Below are 17,842 nucleotides of genomic sequence, written 5' to 3' on the forward strand. Positions count from 1 at the left end.
AATTTCTTACAATTAGTTCGTTCGAATTACTGAAAACTGGTTTGTTTTAGCAATTATGTCACCCCATTTGTGAACACCCTTATACAACAAATATTTTCGCGAAAACCAACTACCCAAATACTAGAATATTAGATCATATCCTTTTGAAATATGAAGTACGTATAGGAAATTTTATTTTTGCTATAGTACCTATAGAAAATATTTATGACTCCATAATTTTAAGATAAGTACATATTTTATAGATCTTTCGCGAAAATATTCGTTTCGGCTAGTTACGACTTACGATATAAAAGATGGCTATATATTATATTACAATTATATAAAAAACATTTATACATTTTGTTTTACAGCCAGTAGTAGCCAGTACGTATTATTAGAATAAAGCCGCATATAAATTTGTGAATATAATTTTCTATTTTTTATACAACTTTTGTTTACTTATTATTTTGGATGTGCATACTCATTTACCCCTGAGATGTTATTGAATTCATTAATATATTTTTTATTATTATTTTTTATACCATTTACGTTCATTATGTTAACTCACTCCGCCTATAGAAGATATTACCGCGGCGTTTCATACAAAATTAACTATTTTATTAATTGTAACCCTTACCGAGTTAGCCGTTTACTTTAATTAAGAGTAGAATGTTCTACCTCTAAACAAATCATAGTGGATGTACAATATAAACTTTTAACAAATATCGTTTGTTTTATTTCATCGTCTTTTTCCTCTCCATTAAACCCTTATTCGGAGAGTTCTATACTTAGCGACAGGAATAATAGGTTAATTTTGCTGGTAAATCAAACAAGCACAGAAATATCAACAACTTTAATGATTGAATATATACAGGAACAATAATAGATACAAGTGTTAACAATTGTTAGCGAACGTTGCGAGCGCCGCGCACGGGCACGAGTTCTGACGGGCTACCGTGTGTCACGATACAATTTACCAAAAGTTTTTTTGCAAACATCATGACGAATTTGTCTTAAGTAGACATTCCTGGGTATCTAGAAATCTCGATAAAAAATCTTTCACAAATCTGTTCAAAGTACGTCTACTCAAGTTATTATACGAGTCTATCCTTATACAATTCAATCTTCTAACAACATCGATGGAGGCGTATACTAAATAAAAGCCTTCCTCAAATTGCTTCTTTCAATTTTCGAAAAGCAGTTGTCTATTACATCCACTGAAGAAGCTAAAACGGCCTTGGTTACATATAGATAGCGGTGATAGTTGTTACAAATTGAATATAATCTTAATTAGAATACTTTATGTGTAAGCACCCGGTAGAATGAATAACCTTCAATAATTAGCACTCGATATTAATGTATGTATGTCAAAACCGGTATTACACTACGACAGCTACCATCCTTTGACTAAAAGCAATAAATGGTCTCACACCCCTGACGAGAACATAACACATTCGACAAAACATATATATAGTATGACAAATAATTACAAATATTACATATTGTATTACCTATATTCCTATACTATTCAATGTATGCGACGTCGCCAGCAGCAGGTTCGTTTCCTGTACTCTGTGATTATAGTATATGATCTAGTTACTATCGGAGGTGCATTATCGAATACATTTTACTTGGCTTGCTATCTTATATTTTGATACTATGTTATAATTTGTTATGACGATGCGACAAAACGAAGACCATTAAATCATAATCAACTTTATCGGATTATTATGCCAGTATATCGACAGAATTGTTCGTTGTGTGGTTACCATAGATTTAAATCATAAATGTGCACCACTCTACAGTTTTAAGTATAACTTCAACACTATTATTCAGTGCCAACACTAATCTGACTTATAGATAAATGTCCATCCACATGCTATAATTCCAATTCCATCTCCAATACGACGTACGATTTAAATCTATGCTAGATAATGCATATCGCGAAGCAAATCCTAATTTAATTAACGTCATCCAGGGCGTAGAGTTAACTCTACAACCCTCGCCTATCATCTATACGTATATCAGTACCTACAACACATTTCGTTGCTATTCCAAGATAAGCCAATGCAGCTACATAATTAAACACACTAAATTTCAAACCTAAGCTACCGTCACTACGCTGCGATAAATGTATTGACAGAAAATATACTTTGAACGGGAAACAAATACACAATTGAGAGCGACAAAAGATATCACACTTAGTAAACACATAAGTTGCTAAAATTATGCCTAAATGACAGTACATCGAGTCGTATCCGCTAAACGCAGGAAAGAAATCGACATAAAATTCGACAATTTTGTGAAATCCTCCATATAAATAAATATTTCTAAAACATTCGTAAATTTAGACATTCTAGCATTCTACTATGTACTATTAAATGTAACTAATCAGCTTTTTTGTTCTTTAATGAGTTCAAATGTGAAGCGCAATGTAATTTTTATTGTCTTATTAATTTAAGTTTTTTAGTGATAAAAATCGAAGCACACAGCTGTCGCTACTACGACTACGATGGTCTATCCACCATAGTATTCGAAGATGTTTATAATCACGATTGACTCGCCTGTGTGATTCAAGCTGAGTTATCATCATTCGATCATTATTATGTAAATACATTATATATTGAAGAAAATTGTAAATAATTGCAATAACTACTTGGATTAATATGCTATTTATGAGTCTAGGAACTCTAGGAAGTACTTGTGTATTCATTGCTATATTACTTGATAAAATTTGGCATAACAGTTAAGGGAGACTATAAAGATTTTATTATAGGAAAAATTGCATAAATATTGAGTGAAGAACACGCTTTACTCATACAGATCTTCGCTACAACAACGCAGCAAATAGAATAACCACGATTGCGTTATATGAAATGAAATTATGATATTCAAGGGAACATCGATTTGCAAGTATTACAATGATGCAAGTGTTATTTGGTATGGTCCAAACGCGACGGCTATTTATATAAAGTATATAGTATCCATCTAGCCTACAAGTAAAGGAAAATATGAAATACTAAAATAATAATTTAACGTTATATCAATATCGGCATCGCCGCCGCAAGCGCGAGAAGTATCGTTATATATTTTCACAGCCCTAGCAACACTAATTGGACATATTTTTTTCTTTTTTCACACTTATATACATGTTTTCAAGCGACCGCAGAATATATTTCGATTTCACAAGTTCGTTTGTTTTATCTTTGTGATAAAATGAATTACAACAAAATCCATATGATTAAAATACAACTTTACAAAGACGGTGCGTAAAAACGAAAAAAACATCGATGAATGTAGTCCCATACATATAATTATTACAAAACGTATTTTAGTATAACATTTGTTGAATAATAATGGGTAAAAAGTAATGACTATAATATATATCATGTACAAATCTAAATAGAAGTAAAAACTGAAACAAACGTTACAAAATACGAAAGAAAAGCATGACACACTAATGAAATAAATTAAAAATGTATTTATAAGGACAAAGGTCATCATGGGTGCGTCTATAAAGAAACCTGTGCTGTCGGATTCGACGGGAGAAGTGTAACCGTACATTATACTTAAAAATTTCTATATAAACGTACCTTGATTGGCATCGAATTCCTAGTTAACAATTTTAAATACGTTACTAAAGCATATATAACACCGTTCCATCGCTAACAAGCAAGCGTTTACATTACACAGACTGTTAGAACAATACCATTGCTAGAAAATATACCACGATTTAATAATTATCGATCCAATTTAACATCTAATTTCAATTCATTAATAGTGTATCGCTACTCGTTTACGATGGAGCGAGTGGATGTAACGCTATATATGTGTCTGTCCCAGCGATGTGGCAACGTAGGAGTTATCTATCTTCCTTTAATTACACTACAATAAATTATATGCTACTGCTATAACATTTCTTGAATTTTCTTGTAGAGATCTTTATTTCCTTCTGAAAACAGAGAACAAAAGTTATGAGGGGTTTTGTACACTTGAATAGATGAATGAAAGGAAATATGAAATGATGAAAGTGGTGCTTATTGATTCATGGTGCTTTACACTTTACAGTTAATAGTCACCAATGCAGTATAGGAATATCAACAGCAAATCGCATTAGGTGATCTGATTAGATCCAGTGTCATGCATTGCAGTACAGTTGTCAGTGAGATATAGTTCTGAACACTGAACACTGTAGTACAATATGCAACGTGACTACTATACATGCCAATATAATGTAGTATTTTATCTATCAATGCATTGTAGTGTCCATTGCTGTACAATGTAGCACAGTTGTCAGTGCAGTGTAATTTTCATTTCTGTACATTGTAGTACAGTTATCAATGCAATGTAATGTTCAGTGTTGTATATTTTAGCACAGTTATCAGTGCAGTGTAGTATTGAGTGCTGTACATTGTAGCATAGTTATCAGTGCAATGTAATGGTGAGTGTTATACATTGTAGCACAGTTATCAGTGCAATGCAATGTTCAGTATTATATATTGTAGTACAGTTATCAGTGCATTGTTATGTTCAGTACTATACATTGTAGCACAGTTAACAGTGCAATGTTTTGTTCAGTGCTGTACATTGTAGCATAGTTATCAGTGCAATGTAATGTTTCAGTGTTGTACATTGTAGCACAGTTATCAGTGCAGTGTAGTATTCAGAGATTTACAATGTAGTAGTAGTAGTAGTAATGTGTAGTTATCAGTGTAGTGTAGTATTGAGTGCTGTACAATGCAGCACAGTGATCAGTGTGTGGTGTTGCCGCGCGTTACCTCAGAGCGAGTCGCGGTGCCAGACCCAGGTGCGCTTGGTGTGGTCGAAGCGGTGCGCCAGCCACTGCGCCTGCAGCAGCTCCGCGCGGTCCTGGCTCAGGTACAGCGGCTTGCCGCGCCTGCAACGCACACACACACTACGCTCACACGCTGAACTCTATCATCATTATACATCGCTGATTCACATGTGTGGATCTGAATTATGGAATACTTCATACAACACAATATGTCTCCTGCAAAAAGTAGAAAGCCCGGTATAAATTTTCTCACTGAAATTTTACTGAAAAAATTTAAAATGTCAAGTATGGGATTGGAGCGATTGGCGCAAGTAATGGTATATCGAATTAAATATGTACCTGCAAGTAAGAAATCATTCCATTTGTAATACATAAATAAACTTTCACACTTATGTAAATTATTCCCATTCAGCAGTTACCCATTCAACTCGCGACAGTCCTAGACATTTTCTTTCCGTTACAATATTGTGGTATGTCTATAGAATACCATAATCTTTATTTGCTTTCATAATGTGCTGTAGACTTATTTCAAGTAACATGCCTCTCAATACAACACGAGCCTGCTTGTTCATAACAATAATCATAATCTTTATTTGCTAAATAAGGTACAATGAGTGTTAAGACAAAATATTATATTCTCTTATTTTGCCTTTAAGGCGTGCTGCTAATATACAGTTAGGTATGACAAAATTATTTTACTTTTTTACCTATTTATCTACTTATACATAAATGTCAAACATAATTTTATGTCAATATATGTTTTAAATTACATTTAAGATTGTCCAAGTCAGACCAATTACATGATTTATACACGTCATTTAACCTAAAATAATGTCATAATCTCCATTTATTTACGTTGGAAAAGATAAATATACTGTGTGACATACTTGAGGTCGCGGTCTTCCTCGTCGTAGTCGTCGAGGTAGAGGCTGCCCCACAGACAGGCGCGGCGGCCGCGGATCACGATGATGTACGTCGACGTCACCACCAGGAAGATGCCCGTGCCGCCGCCGCACTCCACCGCGTGCTAGCAACGACACACGCACGTTTTATACACCGATAGACTTACATGATTCTTATATGTTTATTGCATTTTATTTAATTTTCTACTTCTGACATTGTGTAGACAGAACCCTTTTTTAAAAAAATGTTTTTATATCTCATTTGTAGCGTTATAAAATACATTTATAACTACCAAAATAGACTTGATTTTAGATTTTAACGTAAAATTGTAAAAGTCATTATCGTTCAGTAATTAAGGATTTTAAATACAAATGGTGAATGTAGCGGATAATCTATTAGCTTTGCTTTAGAATAAGTAAAGGCGTACGGTCTAAGTTTTAAATTTAATAAAATATCAGGATATGCTTTTTAAATTTTGTATTATATAATTTATGTAAACAGATATTTAATCCTATTTACGCTTATATTACGTTACCAACAAACAGTATAACTCGATATAATTAAGGTGTATTGCTAAATTACAAAACAGATAAGTACTATTATATTTTATAACATAAAAAGGGGTATGTCGTGTTTTACAAACCTGCACGGCCTCAGCGACCTGGTGGTGCCGGCAGCAGGGCTGCTTGAGGCAGACGAGCGTGCCGCAGAGCAGGCACACGGAGGCCTCCTTGGGCACGGCGCCGCACTGCAGACACACGCGCTCGTGGTAGTGCGTGAACACGCGGTCGTAGTCGCGCGGCAGCGCCAGCAGCCACGGGCCCGCCCACGATGCGTGCAGCGAACGGACCACGCGACGAGTCTGACACACGATAATTATTATATTTTATTTACATAACTTTGGAAAGTAACAGAAATGCGAAATTTGTCAATAGTTTGATATTTAATGAGTTGTTAAGAGATTTTATAAATAATGGTGTAATTGTGATTTTATAAATAATGTGTTTACTTAAATAATTAAGTAGATCAATCAGTTAAGTAACAAAAAGTGGTAGGAATCAATTTGGAACCTATGTTCACAAGATAAACAGTAAAGTTTATATGATATATGTTTTAACATAAGCCATTTTTAACCAACTCTTTTTTACACTATTTTAAATGTGCTGCATTTAAATTAGCGACATTTCGACATATAAAATATCGTGTTTGGTAATAAATTGCAAGGTGATAGAGCTCTGAATGGTTTGACTCCGGAGCAACCACGGCCACGCCTATTTTTTCTAAATAAAACCGTGTTAAAATTACTGTGTTCCTTTTTGAAGAGTGTGTGAAAAAATGTAAGGGATACGCATCTGGTCAGGTATAGGTTCCTGGAGATATCGTGAGGGGTTACCATACCATGTCCACGGCCGACAGTAGCATAGCAACATTATTCGGCATTGAGTACTAACCGCTAGTTGTCCACCGTTGACGGACGCCGCGAGCTGTCTCGCCCAGGCGCGCGCGGCGGGCGCGGCGCCGGGCGGCAGCGCGGAGGCGGCGGTGAGCGCGTCGCTGCCGCCCGGCGCCAGCTCCAGGTACCGCAGCAGCGCGCTGAACTCCAGCTGCGGCGCCTCCACCTCGGGCAGCTCCGCGCCGTACACGTGCCGCCGCACCAGCGCCGCGATGCGCAGGTAACCCAGCGCCAACTCTTGCACCTGAACATTGCAATAAGTATATCGTTCATAGTACTCTTACGCTCATTGTTTCATATATCAATAAGCCAATTTTTATCTTCCAAAGGTCCTCAAATTTCGATCTTTGGTAAGCAAAGTACTCAACTCCAAGGCTAAATAATTGTTAAAACGATCATAGTCAACAAAAGAGACACGCTATTGCTGCGAAAATTTATGATCAGATTAATACAATTATTTAATAATAAAATTCTACAAGATTTAGAATTAACTGCTTTATAGTAATACTTACATAGTTAAAACTATTAAAATGCTTATCAATATATTCATATGTCTTAATACAAGAACAGTTTTGTTAACTTTTCTAAATACACAGAACACATACACAGTCTTTATTCGAACACAAATATTACAATAAACAAACCTGAGCTTCAATCTTCGCAATATCCGTGATCCGCTCGCTGGAGTCGGAGAGTCCGTCGTCGTCGAGCAGGTGCGAGCCGGCGAGCGACGTCATGAGCAGCTTGGCGGCGTCGAGCAGGCCGCCCGCGTCGTCGTCGGCCGCCGCGTCGCCGCTCGCGCCCGCCTCCAGCACGGCGCTGAACACGCCGTTCGCGCACAGCTGGTTCACTATCTGGTAGTACGTGAGCGCGTACAGCGCTTTCACTATGCACGTGAAGTATTCTGTTGGCGTAATCAATTTAAGATTTATAACTTGACGTTAATAAAAAAAATTAATGCTGTATTTTAAAATATACATTTTTATGTTAATCAAGTTAATAATATAAGATGTTTTATTCGTAATTTTAATACTTTTTTTAACTCATTAACTTGTAGTAAACAAAAAGACTTTTGTGAATAAAAAAAATAAAGATAATTAAATTTAGTAAAATGACTTTTGTGAAAAAAGAAAAATAAAGATAATTAAATTTAGCAAAATAAATAATTAACCGTTAAAAATAATTATCTTTAAACTTGGCAGACGGGCTATATTCGGTTATAAGGTATACGGTAAGGGCTTATTTCTTATCATGTTTGTTTATGTCCGCATGCACTTCAGGTCGTCATGCGTGCAATTTGTACTTGAGGTACCTTTACTGTCCTGTAAAACACACGTAAGCAGACCAAGAAGACATGCAGCGGTTTAATAAACAAAAAGAAACTTGCGTATATCGAGGTGCGGGGGGTGCGCGGGCGCGAGCAGCAGGAAGTGCATGAGCAGCGCGGCGGGGTCGCGCAGCAGCAGCGGCACGGGCCGCGCGCGCCCGCCCGCCGCCGCCAGCGCCGCCGAGCCGCCCTCCGTCCCGCCCGCCGCCGCCGCCGCCGCCGCGCCCGGCACCAGCGCGCGCCACGTGGCCGCCACGCCCAGCTGCGCGCCCGCCGCCGCCAGCGCGCGACCGTGCGCGCCCGCCACCGCCAACAGGGGCACTGACACATATACAATACAATGTAAGTACTTGCATATATTACATACTAGTATATATTTTCAGCAGAAATGATACTATTTACATAAAAAAAATACATTTTTTAAATTACAATAGCTATATATTTACAATAGCTTTTCATAATTAAAAAGGTTACTAAAATGAAGATTTGGTTTAGGTCCATTGTTAAAAATGATGTATAACTGAAAAGAACTACTGACATTGAACTTGAAAATATATTGGAAATCATAACTTTCCAGTGATTTTAATACATCCATAAAATTATACAACAAAAGTATAGAAGTATTAATTTAATAACCAAGAACTCGGAGAGTTATATATTGTTAATGTATTTACCGATACAGTCGTCGCGCGGCTTGTACCGCGGCGGCGGGCAGGACAGCAGGCGGCCGCCGCGCTGCACCAGCTCGCACTCGAGGTTGGTGCGCGCCAGCGACGCCACGAACGTGAAGATGGCCGCCGGCGACGAGCCGTAGCGCTGCTTCAGCTTGCTGCCCGCCGTGCCCGTCATGTCCTCCATCGCCTTGCCCATCGCCTCAGATAGCCGACTAGGTGTCTACATTGAACAAAATAAGGAGATTTAAATACATATTAATTACATGTTTCCCCCAGATTACTCTCGCATCTTGTACGTTATTATTTTGGTTTAGTACACTTGGTACAGATAAACACGTGCCAATTCAATTCTTACAGGGATTGACGTATCTGTATTCGTTTTTATAAATAATTATTATCATAATAATAACAATTTATTAATTTGTCAGTAAGGATTACAATATTGGATGTTTACATTTTGGGAACAACGCTTACTGTTATATCTTATCTCATATCGAATTTAAATTACAACAATCATTACAAGTTTATGTCAAATTACAAACAAACACCACAATTACCAATAGTTACAAATGAAGTTAAATATGATAAACAATGAAAAGTAATTAAAATTTAAACTTTATGCGCTATTTAGTAAGTGTCTTGATTTGTTTGGAGTTAATTACGAAGATATGGATGGCAACGATTACTTTAACAAAGCACTATGTTCATCCATTTGCTACTTTATTATCAAAACGTTTTAGAAGATTGTACAATAAATTTATAAAACTTAAAATTAATTATAGTAGCATATTGTAAACATGTGTATACGTACCGGCGTGGGCTGTTCCCGCTGCAGCATGTCGAGCACGGCGGCGGCGGCGTCGTAGTGGTGCGCGGGCGGCGGCGGGCGCGCGGGCGGCGGGCGCGGCGCCAGCGGCAGCGCGCTGTTGGCCAGCTGGCGGCACACGGGGCAGAGGAACTCGCCGCGCTCCACGTGCAGGTTGTGCGGCCGCTGCGGCGCCGCCAGCGAGCGCAGGTACGCGCGCAGGCAGCGCAGGTGCAGGTGGTGGCCGCACGACTGCGCCGCCACGCCGCCCTCCCAGCCCACGCTCACGCTCAACACCCACGACTCCTGACACGACGAAACAAATTTTAATCACCTTACCAAACTCGAAATCGCGTACTCGTTACACAAGAATCTCTTCATATATTACCAAGAACCTTATTCGACTTATACTTTATAGTTTAGACGACTCGCGTAGCGAAGCGGTCAACATACCGATCTGACGCGCAATGGTTTTGGGTTGGATCCCCGGCCAGGCAGGTATCTAAATGACGTATTTAGGTTTCTGTTTTTAGGTCTAGGTATTTGTATATTCATCTCTCTGTGTCCGGAGCACACACGACACAGGGTATCTTGGTATTCGAGTAGTAATGTTTTAAATAAATTTAGTTATTACAGGATTTTTTAAATATAAAATTATGTGTCATGATATTAATAAAAATGGCAGTGTTATATTATAAGTACTAATGAAACATAATGTAATGAACATAATTACTCGTTGCAATACTTTTGAAAAAAATACTGGCGTAAATGGTAACGCCATCATGTTATTGAATTCAATAAGAATAGTATCGTGTGGTACGGGAGGGCGTACCTGGTCGAAGTTCTGCGCGAGGTCGTCGTGCAGGCGGTAGTGGTGCGCGGCGGCGGTGGCGTCCTGCTGCGCCGCCAGCCGCGCGCGCTCCGCCTCCGCCAGCGGCAGCCGCGGCACGCCCGACCCCGCGCGCCGCCGGTGGCCCAGCACCGACGTTGACTGAAATACACGGTATTATAGCACAACCGACACAATTTGTAACGTAATAAGTTAACATTGTTACAGTGACGGTAATACGTAAAATGTAAAATAATAATATTAAAATTACTTAAACTAAAAAAAGTTTATAAAACATCCAGATCACTATTCCTGCAACTACTTGAAGTAGGAACTGAAGTGTAAATTGCACTATCACCTGCATAATGGCTTTTACTATTTTCTTTGGTTACAAGAAATCCAACTGACAAAACATAACTACATTGCAACTTAAAAATAAACAGAATAAAGTTCGGCAGACTCATCTCACTTATTTGCATTTTCATCAATAGTTACTGTAGTCATCAGATTGGAGACGTCTACGCATAATTTAAATTACTGTATTTCTTGAACCTTTTAGCTCAATCTCGTTTAAATTCCTCATATTAACAAAGAGAAATAGCCAACCGCAAGGACAAGTTATCAAACAAATACCGTGTTGTTTGCGCGCCAAACTACTAGTCTGATCTGAATATAGAAACAAGTTATAACAAGTTAAACTGCCCTGAGTATAGGCGAGGTGGTGCGCACAACTACAAGCATATAACAACTTCAGAGCGGACTAGCAGTTTGGCGCCGACTATAACAGTATACGTACCTGCAGTAGCACAACGAGTCCGATGGGGTCCGCGGCGGTGGTGGGCGCGGTGGTGTTGCAGATGACGCAGTCGTAGTCGCGCTCGAGCGGCTCCTCCTCCCAGTCCATGGCGTCGGCGTCGCCCTCCATGCTCTGTATCGCGGACAGGAACTGCTGCTGGCGGCGCGCGAACTCGCGCATCACCTGCTGCTGGCGCTCGCGAGCGCGACGTGAACGCTCCTCCTTCTCGCGACGCTCCCTGATAACATGTTTTTTTTTTATATAATATAGGGGTAGCAGACGAGCATGCAATCCACCTGATGGTAAATGGCTACTGCTTATCTGTAATCAACCCCAGATAGGATTAGATATTACTACCTGAGCTCGGCCACAGTTGCGCCGCTACTATTGAGGACTAAGCTGAACCGCCTCGGAAAAGTATATTTCCCTTACGATACCCTTCAAACCAGAACTCAGAAGCGGTTGACACTGCTGTTATAAGGCAGAAATAGGTGTGACGATGGTGCCGCCAGAGTCGACCCAGAAAGGGTTCTACCACCTTCCACATAGTAATGGTATTGATTTTTATTACACCGTAGTAACTGCTTAAGATATGGTGAAAGTAGTATTAAAACCATATAAAAAGAGCTTTTATTACTGAGAAGCGAACTCTGTATAACAGATGTAATATTCCTTTTAGTCAAAAATTAAAAAAATAAGCGTAAAGAATTTAGAAAATGTTGTTGGACAATTTCATTACATGGTTTTAAAAAAAATATCAGTTTGAAATTAAAATGATCAATCATCAAAGATGACAAACAAAGTGTTTAATTCAATAGAGAATTATTCTATACATGCTGATGTAATGATGCATATATTTTAATATTGTGTATGTAACTGTGTTATGATATTTTTTGCATACATCAGGAGCAGCATAAACTATAAACCATTATTAATAAATTTGTGAACAGAATTCCTAAGCGATCGTTCAAGTGTGCGAAATAATGCTGAATTAACTAAAGTGATTTTTTAAGTAGATATAACACAGCAATAAAAACAATATTTGTTAAACGTATACGATTATTATATAGTAGTTTATGGTATGGTGAGTTCCTACTCATTGGGGATTCCCTAATTAGAGATTGACGATGTGCGGTAGTCATTACTACGTAGTGTAAGGTGTGATGGTGTGTGTTGGGCAGTATGTGTGTGTGTGTGGTCACCTGGCGCGCTGCTCGGCCTGCCGCTCGCGCTGGTGCGGCCAGAGCGCGCGACGCAGCGCCCGCACGCTGGCGGCGCAGCGCGCGTCCAGCGCCGCCAGCTGCCGCAGCAGCGCGCCGATGAACAGCGGACCGTCGCCTGCGCACACGGGGACACATCAATACACTTGAAGTGGGACGTCATACCATTCAGGACTCTCATATGCTAAGCCAATGTTAACATAAGGGCGGTCGGTGGGCATGGATTTTCGGGTCTCGAGGATCCCCTCTTTGCCCGGTCAGATTCTCGGTTGGTAAATAACCCAATTCTTGATACTTATTCATAATCAATACACGAACACACGCGAAATAATAATACATTCTTCTTTTTACTAACGCTAACTCGGTCACATTTACAAAATGTGTTACGTCTATGTACGTATGATAAAGCCCAATTGACTTCATTATTTATTTTATTAGGTTCACCAACGGTTGTAGCTACAGAGCAAACAATAAATGTACGACGACATAGATATAAACATCACATACAATAAAGATGTAAACGTGTTAAGCTTCATGCACATCTGCATTTACTTTGTATTATTTTCATTAAAAAAGGTTTTCTTTTGGTCGTTGGTATCATTAAATAACACCCTCAGCCGAGAAAATATAGTTTTTAATACAAATAAAATACATTTATCCAAATGTATGTGGACTTTAAATAAATAAAATTAATAAGTAAATTAAATTAAATTAAGTGTATATTAAACATAAAAAAATTAAAATTGATTAAAATATATAATAACGATACTAAGTTGATAAATTTAAACTTACCAATTGGTTCGTCTAATTCTGGTGCAGGCTCCTCTAAAGAGAAAGAGTCCAGTCGTCCAGACAATTGTGAATGTAACTTCAATAGTAGAGATATTATAGATTCATTGACTGGTATTTGCTCGTCGGATTGTGTGTGTAGTTCCATCTAAGGAAAGAAATAAACAATATACATTATTGCCTAGTTAGAGGTACATTAATTCTGTATAGGGGACAAACATGATTTTGGGAAAATGTAAAAATAAATTCAAGTGATCATAAAGATTGTGTTAGAGCATACAAATATGAAAATTTAAGTTGGCACATATTCATATGTGCATCTTAGTTTGTGAGCGCGGGTGTGTATGTTCGTGGATGAAAACACGTGTGAACCTGGGCGTGTCTGTATTTATAAACGTTTTTATTTAAGTTTACTTGAGTGTGTTAAAATGTAGTCATTCAAAATATGTTTCCCTTCTGTTGACGGGTGTAAAATTTGATATACAAGTAAGTTCATAGATGACGATACAATTATGCGTATTCAGTATTTTTATGTGTGTGTGTGTATTAGATAGCCAGGGCATGTGTAGTAGTGTGTACCTGCGTGTCGTCGGCGCGCGCGGCGGGCGCGGGCGCGAGGTCGGGCGGCGCGGGCAGCGCGGGCGGCGTGGCGCGGCCGGCGCGCACCGCCCACTCCTGCACCTCCATCTCCGTCACGATATCTGCCGGGGAACGCACTATCACCACCACTGCCACCACTGACGACGACCCGGATCGCAAACACACATGACGCCACACGTATCGTTCATGCCGTCGAACGACTTACAAGCGTACAATGGTTTTTTATTTTCCTTAGATGACTGAAGTAACAAACGAGCATAAAATTCACTTCATGTTAAAAGGTCCAAGTACCGTCCATGGGCATCTGTAACCAACTCCATATAGCCCTCGGGTTCTGCATACAGGATGCACTGCATGGACTAAAATTGTCATCGTTTATGTAAACTGGCTTTGACACCCATTTACCCAAATGCCAAACTGCTACACACAAGGAATAGGCGTCGCAATAGTACATCGCTGGTCGAAGAATATTTATTTTATTTATTTTTATTTATTATTTAATGGTCACTAATATACTGTTCACTTATACATAATTACATATATTATTGAATAATCTCTACATGCTAAGTGGCATGTACAAATTATTAGTAATTCTACCACTTTTAAAGGTCATTAAACTGAAGCTCACAGCCATCTGACACAAATTCTATAAACAACAATTGCTGACGTCGAAGCTCTACTTATGCAATACCCACTACCTTTGACACTTCCAAACATGACTTACCATAGTCGATGGCGACGGGCGGCGTGTCGGGGTCGAGGTGGTCGGGGATGGCGAGCGTCATCTGGTTGTCGACGTCGCCCTCCGCGTCCGTGTCGGTGTCGAGGTGCGGCAGCGCTTGCAGCGTCTGCACCACTAGCGCTTGCATGTCACTACTGCCGCTCTGCAATTATATTTAGTTCCTGTCATCAACCTATTGCAGTCTCACTGCTTGACACGGGTCCCCTCTCAGTATGAGAGTAAGTAGGTAGACTTCAATACATGTGAAGAAATTTTTGATTTCTTAATAAATCATAACTTCATAACTCTATACTCATACTATTACCAGTATGATTGATTGATGATTGATTGATGATGAAGATTGAAATAAAATAGATATTTATCTCCGACGCAATGTTAGTATACTAATAATTTACCTCTAATGCTCGCATTTCAGGCGTATCCCCGCCAGTATCTGACTGGTCGTCAGAAACAGAGTTACCTCGTACCATCTGTAAACATGAATTAATGATACATTAAACTAAACTAAATTGTTATTACAAAAATATGTTATACATAAATTAATTTAAAAAATTAGTAGAAAAGAAAAGAATTAGTATTTAAAATAAAGTATTTACCTCTAAGGATTGTGGTACGGCAAGAGCGGTGCTTGTAGCTGGCAAGGAAACAGACTTGGTTGGCGGTGGTAGCCTGGTTTGTTCAGATTCTGATGGTTCCCATTCTGTATCGCCTGTAAATAAAATTAAATAAAAATCCGACAAAACAATGTGGAATTAAGGACGGATTTTCATAAAGAGTGATAAATTGATAATGAGTTAGTTTGTAAACTTTTTGTATTGTTATTTTGACTGTACATACATATACTAATCATTTTTTGTTTTCTTCTTTTAATTGGCTTTATAATTTAGTAATACCGCACGAGACTCTTCATATTGTTCATCGACCACCAACGTTCGTGGGTACAAGGCAGAGGAGATAAATTGTTACGTCGAAAAGAAACAAGACTATGAATTCACACCTGTTTTTTATATAATCGACTTTATATTTTAAACATTTCAAGACGTTCCACCGAGTGAGTGCGTATCATGCTGAGGCTACGATCGAACTAGCAGTAAATAAGCTAGCCGCTCCTCGCTCTGTGCTCGGTGTTACGTCAAGATGTCATAATGGATTGATATTTGTTACGAAAGGGTAGTGGCAAAAAAAAAAGACCTGCGACACTAGTGATGTCACGATGATTAAAATGACGTGTCGTCAAGCTAATCTTAAATGATTTTAATAAATATAGGCAAGTTTAGTGTTTAAAAATATTTAGCCATTTAGTTTTATTCACATTATAGACGCTGTATTTGATAGTCATAATGTGATCTACAAGGTGCGAATATACTGACAGATACTTAAAGATCGTCAACCAACCAATACAAATTTTCATAACCAATTAAAATTTTACTTATCAAAGATGTAAAAGTGACATATTCTAGTATGAAGTAACAGTTGAATTTTTGGCAGGTTCAACATTGGATATATTAGTTATTATTAATGGGCGGTAAAGTACACACGCGTCTTTCAATAGTTTTCTTGTAAGTCAAGTTTTTGTGTAAAGACCCGTAATATCTGTTAGTAACAGATTACTTAGAAGCTACGTTAGTATTATAATTAATTACCATTATATTAATTTATTTTATATTAAATAAAATAGTATATTGCTCACTGTCTGAGTGTTGTTGTTGCGGTCGCGCGGGCGGTCTGTGCGCGCGCTCGGCGGCGTGCAGCGGCGCGACGCTGGCCACGAGCGTGCGCGCGCTGTGCAGGATGCCGCCGCCGCACAGCGCGCGCAGCAGCGGCGCGCCCGACACGCGCCCGCCGCGCGCGCCGCCCTCGCCGCCCGCCACGCACACCTCGCGCTGCACGGACATACACACACACACACATTACGTACACGTCTATACTTATTATAAATGAAACACCACTTAGCGATTTAGGGAACCGTCGTATTCCACAACATTTGAATTTTGGAAAAAAGTGGTTTCCCAAAATAATAAGATTAATCGCTAAAGGACAAATTACTAATAAGAAGTTAAATGTGTAATTGATGCGAGGTATTTGTCAGCTAGTTAGCTGTTAGTGGACACTATAATTGTGACCGGAATAAATATTATACATCATTTTTGAACATATTAGAATCCTTTATGCTTTGACTTCATCGCCATACTTATTTTTGTATAATAATGAACGTTGATCTCCTTTTAAGTGTGAAGCGAGGGAGACATGCTTATTTAAGGCGTTCCAAATAGGCCGCAAGATTAGCAATCCCATAGATGGGAGACTTCAAGTGGAAACCTAGTTTTATTGAGGATTGTAAGCGCCCATAGGTGACACTAGTCACTTACCACTAGGTCAACTGCATATGCTCGTTTCTTACTTCAGTATTAGTAAAAAGCGCAGACACAAAAATGTGTAATATAAAAACATATTTTTATATTACACATATTTTTATTAACTTAACCCCAGATAAAAACATCAATACAAGTACAATATAAACATTTTTAGTTTTCATATAAAGTAGTGTGTCACTCACGGCGTCCGCGCGGTCCGCGGCGTGCGCCTCGGCGGCGCGCTGCGCGGCCGTGTGCAGCAGGAACACGGCCAGCGCCAGCACGTGGTCCGGCGGCGCCGCGCCCCCGCCGCCGTCCCGCCGCCGCACGCCGCGGTGCAGCACCGCCAGCAGCGCGCCGTGCAGCACGCCTGACAACACACACCATTATGAAACTAACTCAGACAAGCTAAGAATGACCGTAATACAGTGTAGTGTGTGTAAGACTCCTAGTTGTATAAGTTAGGTTAGGCTTAGTATTTAGTGAGTTATAATAAAGACATCATTGAATCGAGACGCCTTTCACAATACGAGAGCCTGCTTCCTTCACTACAACAGGCACCCATGCACTGACATT

The 17,842-nt window shown here is 39.1% G+C and overlaps 1 protein-coding gene across 3 annotated transcripts in view; it reads right to left on the reverse strand.

Moving 5' to 3' along the window:
- Window positions 1-817: 817 nt before the first annotated feature.
- The window catches only part of Ubr3 (Ubr3 ubiquitin ligase), a 63,920-nt gene continuing 46,895 nt past the window's right edge, over window positions 818-17,842 (reverse strand). For 2 of the 3 annotated variants that reach the window (XM_073092767.1, XM_073092766.1), the window contains 19 exons: window positions 17,470-17,636; window positions 16,603-16,795; window positions 15,509-15,621; window positions 15,308-15,382; window positions 14,895-15,054; window positions 14,150-14,370; window positions 13,574-13,718; window positions 12,764-12,899; window positions 11,562-11,799; window positions 10,769-10,927; window positions 9,943-10,242; window positions 9,132-9,351; window positions 8,518-8,778; window positions 7,775-8,034; window positions 7,129-7,374; window positions 6,321-6,539; window positions 5,662-5,801; window positions 4,758-4,876; window positions 818-3,931 (listed from right to left, as the gene is read on the reverse strand). In XM_073092767.1, coding sequence (XP_072948868.1) covers window positions 4,759-4,876; window positions 5,662-5,801; window positions 6,321-6,539; window positions 7,129-7,374; window positions 7,775-8,034; window positions 8,518-8,778; window positions 9,132-9,351; window positions 9,943-10,242; window positions 10,769-10,927; window positions 11,562-11,799; window positions 12,764-12,899; window positions 13,574-13,718; window positions 14,150-14,370; window positions 14,895-15,054; window positions 15,308-15,382; window positions 15,509-15,621; window positions 16,603-16,795; window positions 17,470-17,636 — 3,371 coding nt within the window. In that variant the 3' untranslated portion in view covers window positions 818-3,931; window position 4,758. The remainder of the gene's footprint in view (window positions 3,932-4,757; window positions 4,877-5,661; window positions 5,802-6,320; window positions 6,540-7,128; window positions 7,375-7,774; window positions 8,035-8,517; window positions 8,779-9,131; window positions 9,352-9,942; window positions 10,243-10,768; window positions 10,928-11,561; window positions 11,800-12,763; window positions 12,900-13,573; window positions 13,719-14,149; window positions 14,371-14,894; window positions 15,055-15,307; window positions 15,383-15,508; window positions 15,622-16,602; window positions 16,796-17,469; window positions 17,637-17,842) is intronic. The other variant, XM_073092768.1, reaches the window with a different exon arrangement.

The sequence above is a fragment of the Epargyreus clarus genome, unplaced genomic scaffold (assembly GCF_041222505.1).
Source record: "Epargyreus clarus isolate Ecla_fem2 unplaced genomic scaffold, WU_Ecla_fem_2.2 ptg000004l, whole genome shotgun sequence".
In the NCBI taxonomy this organism is placed as follows: domain Eukaryota; kingdom Metazoa; phylum Arthropoda; class Insecta; order Lepidoptera; family Hesperiidae; genus Epargyreus; species Epargyreus clarus.